The sequence below is a fragment of the Setaria viridis genome, chromosome 3 (assembly GCF_005286985.2).
Source record: "Setaria viridis chromosome 3, Setaria_viridis_v4.0, whole genome shotgun sequence".
In the NCBI taxonomy this organism is placed as follows: domain Eukaryota; kingdom Viridiplantae; phylum Streptophyta; class Magnoliopsida; order Poales; family Poaceae; genus Setaria; species Setaria viridis.
In genome coordinates this window covers 26,660,901-26,667,083 of record NC_048265.2, presented here as the reverse complement: position 1 = coordinate 26,667,083, position 6,183 = coordinate 26,660,901, and the positions used below count along the sequence as shown (strand labels likewise).

At 42.3% G+C, this 6,183-nt stretch overlaps 1 protein-coding gene across 1 annotated transcript; it reads left to right on the top strand.

The window, feature by feature from the left end:
- The first annotated feature begins 314 nt into the window (after positions 1 to 314).
- On the top strand, positions 315 to 4,938 carry LOC117850775 (uncharacterized). Its single transcript, XM_034732641.2, has 6 exons — positions 315 to 669; positions 982 to 1,158; positions 1,502 to 1,627; positions 2,111 to 2,290; positions 2,504 to 2,668; positions 4,377 to 4,938. Exons 1-6 carry the CDS (start codon positions 448 to 450, stop codon positions 4,710 to 4,712), a joined length of 1,206 nt encoding a protein of 401 aa, XP_034588532.1. The 5' UTR covers positions 315 to 447; the 3' UTR covers positions 4,713 to 4,938.
- The last annotated feature ends 1,245 nt before the right edge of the window (positions 4,939 to 6,183 follow it).

Sequence of the window (6,183 nt, the reverse complement as noted above, 5' to 3'; positions counted from 1 at the left end):
AACGGGTATTGCAATATGTTTTATTGTCTGTAGCAAAGCACGGGCACGATCCTAGTAACAAGTATAATTATTAAGTTCTTAGTCTTGTAACTTGTGCAATACACTATGCGTTGAGATTAGCCTCAGCATAAATATAACTAATTATAAAAAATCTCCTTATAAAGAATTTGCCGAGTCGAATCACTCCACCGGGCAGCGGCTGCGTGTGTGTGCGAACGCGAAGACCGCGAGGCGCGAGGGGCCACGTGAACGAGCCAGTTGCTCCTGCGCCTCGGATCGAGTTCGAGTCCAACCCAACTCCATCCCGTCTGCACTCTGCGCTGCAGTGGTGCCTCGAGTCCACGCCGTACCTGACGACGCGTCTCATCTCGCCACACCGCTGGCATAGGAACGCGCGCACCGCCCCGGCGACCGCCTACCACCGCGCGGGCCTGCCTCGCCGCCGCGATGGCCTACCGCCGGAAGCCCCAGCCCCAGCCGCCGCCCTCCTTCGAGCACCACCACCCGCCGTCCGTGGGCCCCGCCTCCCCGGACTCCCTCGCCGCGCAGGCCATGCGCGCCTCCGCCGCGCACCGGGACGCCTCCTCCATCGCCTCCGCCTACTCCTCCTCGGCCTCGGCGGCCGCCCGCCGGAGCCACCACGAGCCCTCCGTCTCCACCCCGTCCCCGGTAAGCCGCGCCGCGCCCCTTTTCTCTCGCTTATTCCTCTGCGGTTTCGCCTCTAGATGCGCTGGGGTCGGATCTGGCAGCCACAGCGACGAAGGGGGTTCTCGGAATTCTTGATTGGTAGTTCGGTCAGGCGAACGGATCATTTTTTGCCTAGGCGTAGAACCATCAAATTCGAGTAGGATTGACCGACTGTTGCACGACTTTCCCAGCTCGTCGCTGAAAACTGCTGCTATTCGTGTCTTGGGGCTCCCCCAAGTGGGCAAACTGTTTGTCTAGTGTTCAGGACTGATGTTTGTTTTCGTTCCGGTATAGGATTCTTCGGCCTATGAATACACGTCCATGAAGAGCTTGAACGAGGCCAAGTACGGATTCTGGGGTGCCCTTGCGCGGAAGGCAAAGTCGCTTCTTGACGAGGATGGCTCCCCGGGGCAGCACGAATCGCCAGCGGGGCAGCAGTCACTGAGAGATGGTGCGTCAGTCGGTGTCCAGGTGGGGATCTGTAATCCTCCTGCCATTATGTTTGCCTTAATTGATCACTTGGGTGCTAAATTTAAGTTAAACTCCTTGTCATGTAATTGAAGCTACTTCATATCTGTACCGATGGTTACTTTAATAGATCTAGTAGTACAGTCTAAGCTTTCAATTTCTGCTTTCAAGCTTGACAGTGGCAGTGCTTTCAATTACTACGATGAAGAGCTATATATTTTAGTTACAATCATGCTTTACTCTGTAAATCTTTGTTTCTGATTCACTGCCAACCACCGTCATCATTAAACTTAGTTCCTTTTTGAGATGTTCATGTGGGACACTGATGTTTCTCATGATGCTGCAGCATCCACGTTCACAGCAATTGCCAGGAGAGACATGGAAATCTGAGACACCTCCATCTCAGAAGAGATCTGAGGCCATAACTTCCTCCCTTAACTATATTGGAGGCACAATAAAAAACGCACTTGAAGTAAGTTGCTGTATCAATTTTTCTTCCGTTTACCCAAAAAAGAATAACCTGAAAGTAGATACATTAGTGTCGATTCTATGTTTCACAAGATCAACGTTATTCTGCACCAAGAATTGATAAAATGTTGCATATCCAGTGTAATATGTGGGAAAGGAAATTCCTTGCTTTTCCTTTTCTTTTGCTCCATAGTTGGTCTATTTCCTGCTATAGCAAGTGTCACCAAGCTTATTACTTGTGATTGTTTGGTTGCATTTGTGGGTTGATTTATCCTTTGGTTACACCACTTTTTGTTGTTGACATTCTATCTGCACTGAGAATTAGTTAAAGTTATATATCTTTACCATGTTGTTTTATTTCCTACAAATGCAATGTCAACAAAGTTGTTAGTTGTGAATTTTTTTCTTGACTAGATTTATGATTAAAATATCCTTATGTTATGTCAGATCCTGTTGTTGATTCATGCTGTGTACTGTATTTTGTCAGGAAGGTCGGACCATTGTAGAGAATAAAACAGCCGACATTATTCAGGAGACACGTAAACTGAACGTAAGAAGAAAAGGAACCGTTTCAAATACACAAGGAGAAGCTGGTCACAAACTTACTCAAAGATATCTTCCTCAAAATCCGCTTGACCATGAAACTCAGTTGAAGGCATCTCGCGACGTAAGGTGGCAAATATGTGTCACTAGATATGTTGCTTCAGTGCTCCATTTAGCATGTTCGAATCCACAGTACGAAAAAATGCCAAATTTATTTTGCTTGGCTGGGACAAGGAACACAATAATTTTCATTTGCTTGATAACAGTAAATTTGGCTCTCATTGTGCCATCTTTTTAGGTATGACTGAATTAATGTCTCCATCTTTTACCCATACAGGTTGCGAATGCCATGGCTGCAAAAGCAAAGTTGCTATTGCGCGAGCTGAAAACAGTGAAGGCAGATTTGGCATTTGCAAAAGAACGTTGTGCTCAGCTTGAAGAAGAGAATAAAATGCTGCGAGAAAGTTATGACAAGGGTGATAATCCAGAAGATGATGATCTGGTTAGTCTTTCTTTGGAGAAAAAACAAGAAACTTAAAAAAATCATTAGGATTATTGATTGCTTAAATTGTCTCTAGAAATGTATTTTGGCTACTCCATCCACATTTTAAATTCCTACTAAAGTACTATAGCCTATTTATTTTCTTACGTTGTTGTCCAGTTCTTTTAAGAAAACTTAGTGGCTATTGATAATCATTAGGAAATTATCTCAACACTGGGTGCAACTTCCTTGAGTATCATAAATTACATGTTCAATTTATGCTTTGTTATGGAAGGAGTCAAGGAGCTTTCCAATTCTCATGCTGTTTCTCATAGTTCCTAGCCAAGAGAGGGTTTTACTCTGAAGCTACATGATTTCAGACTTCAAAAATCCTAACTACTAGTACTAGTTGCTCATAGTTCGCAATGAATTAAACTTGCTTTGGCCTTATCTGTTGAATCAGTCAGTACACAGCCAGCAGCTCTGTGCAACCCATTAGCTTTGTCATAGCCCCTTTAGAGATCCCAGCTGGGCCTGCACCTTAGCTACAACTCTGCTCAGGCTACACTGTGCCTTCAGCTTTGCCACTTGCCTAAATGAGCCTTGCAGATGCATGTGTAGTCGTGTAATCATGTGCTTGTATTTGCATCACAGCCTTATTTGCTGTCACCCTCCTTGTTCAAATTTGAATCAATTCGTTGAGCCGGTTTAAAGTCATGTTTTCAGCATTTTGCCACCAACTATTTTTTTTCAAGTAGTAGTACTTCCTCCGTACAAAATTATACGGCATATTTTGTTACATTAGGACAAGACTTTGACCACTAATTCTCTATACATAATTTTTGGAATACAAAACTGATGTTATTAGATTTCAATTCAAAAGTACTTACGGTTCGTATCACAACATGGTAATGGAGTAATTTTTAGTCAAAGCATTGTCCTAAGGAAACAAAAATATGCCATGTACTTTTTAACAGATTTAGCTTTTAGCAATATTCATGAAGACAATATGGGTTCATGCGAAACAGCTATTAACTTTGTGTGACTATGTACTTTAGATGTTTGCTCCACTTAGCTTTAATGAAATTATTGAACCAACAATTAGTCCCTAGAAGCTTTTTTTTCTCTTGGCTCTGCTCAATAAAATACATATAGAGAATTTTATCCATGTTCGGTCTAATTACATTTCACGCAAACTTGTGGTTCATAATTGTTATATGATTAAACTTCTTCTATATCACCTAGCAAAAGAAACCCATTGTGTAATGTTTACCAAAGAACCATGCACAGTTTGAGTATAGCTACCATATACCGCATCTTTTTAGGCAACGAGTTCATAGACCAAGTAGTTTTGGAACATAAGGTGGAACACGAATAACAAAATATCACTTTGATTTGGCCCCTCCTGGCACTGGCAGGCAATACATTTATTTATCAGTTATTTTGAATAGCAGCTACCCCCATGAAAAATAAAAAGAAACACGATAGGTTTGTGTGATCAACAAGTGGGCCTGGCGTGTTAAGCACACTGGAAATGATGGTGGCTTATAGAATGGTTTTGTAAAACTTTCAAATAATAATCTGGTTCGAAATTGCTTTGTAGAAATTTTGCGACTAGAGAAGTAGCATTTGTAAAGTTTAATATGAACTTATATGTCTAACTTAATGGACAGGGTTCTAAGTCGACCTGCTACTGTGGTTGACCATACATTGTTCATTGCTTTTGCAGATCCGCCTCCAGTTAGAGACGCTATTAGCAGAGAAGGCACGGCTAGCACATGAGAACTCTGTATATGCTCGAGAAAACAGATTCCTGCGAGAAATAGTCGAGTACCACCAATTGACTATGCAGGATGTCATATATGTAGACGAAGGCATCGAAGAGGTCACCGAAGTGTACCCTACACAAGTATTACCCCGTACTGGATCAAGTGTTGGTCGTGCATCCACTCCAGCTACACCTAAACCTGCTCCATCATCAACATCCATTGTTGTACCAGAATCTTGCCCCGTTGTACCAGCTTCTCCAAAGTCCCTTCTGCGGGCTTCCTCTCTGAGCAATTGAGCAATAGAGCAAGCCCGCTGCCTCCAACCATCGCAGAAGAGCAACGAGGTGGTTGGTGGTGGGACATACATTTTATACTGCCATTGTTCTTGTAATCAAGTACCCACGGTTGTCATGCCTGTGTGTTGTTGCTATTGAGCTGTGGCCAAATGTCAAGAACCGTGTTCGTGCTTGGGATGCTTGTACTATCTATGTAACTTATACGAGTGACTATTTTGCGTCTTCAGTTCTGTACTGTTTTGTGTCAGTGCCAGATTTTACGTTTCTTGCTGTCCCAGATCGAGTTGTAGTGATTCGTCATGGGAATGTCCTTGCAAATGTGTTTCAGTTAGAATGCATGACAATGGGCTGAAAGGTGAAGACCTGATGGCCAGACAAATACTTTCATGATGTTCAAGAGGGAGAAGATTGATTAAGTATAAAATACCAAATGTCCGTTTTAGCAGCCTTTGGTTTGTAGCAAATATAGTAAATATGACTTGCATGACAAACAATCATGGGATCAGATTATTGTCAACTCTTCAGTTTCAAAACCAAAACGCTTTAAAAATCTCAAATGTGAAAAATATATTTACACAAATAAAATGAATCATATACATAGAACTACTCTCTCCATTTTTATTTATAAGGCTTATTTGTTTCACTAGGACAAACATTTAACAAGCAATTACTTCATCATTATTTTTTTTATGGCGCAGACTCGATCTTGTGATCGTAGTTTTGTATCACAAATGAGAAATTAAAGGATGTTGGGCAAAGCCTTGCCCTAACAACGAAATAAGCCTAGTAAGAAAACAATGGGGGTATAATTTAAACATTTCAAATATCTAGTTAAATTAAAACCAACCACAAATGCAAGGAAGCAGTATAAAAGCCACTCTTTGGACAACATTTGGTAATCGCAGCAGTGATGGTCGGAAAATTACATGTCACATCATCAGGTAGTACATGCAAACAGTATTACTAATTCAGTTCCTATTTGCACAAAAACTGGAGCGTCAGTCTAAAAACAACAAATTTTGTGACAGTACTACTGATTTAACTTGTTCCTTTCGAGAAAAGCTAGCCACATGTGATGTTTCCAATATTAACGTCCAATGGAATATTTCGATAGCCATTCATGTGGCCTGCTAGTTCTCATCCCACGATTCAATCTAATGCTACTGTACTTCATCAATGAAACAAGCACAAATTAGATTGTTGGTAGTGGCACGGTACCTAACACGAGCACCCTAAGTGACAGATCACCTCCTCTTCCTCAAACATGAAAGCACACACATGTCCGGCTTCGATACAGTTGTTCTTGACGAAGAGGGGCCATCCGTCAAGAAGCCTTAATTCTCCATGGATCATCGAGAAGTTGAGCTTACTTCCAAACAGGTTGTTGCCCGCAAAAACCTGGGTCTCGCACCCATAGGTACCCAGACGGGGGAATATGTAGCGCTTACTGAACTCTCTCGAGAATGCCTAC

Coding starts and splice junctions, on each gene's coding strand:
- LOC117850775 (XM_034732641.2), top strand. CDS start 448: ATGGCCTACCGCCGGAAGCCCCAGCCCCAGCCGCCGCCCTCCTTCGAG. Junction 1,159..1,501: donor GTGCGTCAGTCGGTGTCCAG/GTGGGGATCTGT, acceptor ATGATGCTGCAG/CATCCACGTTCACAGCAATT. Junction 2,669..4,376: donor ATCCAGAAGATGATGATCTG/GTTAGTCTTTCT, acceptor TTGCTTTTGCAG/ATCCGCCTCCAGTTAGAGAC.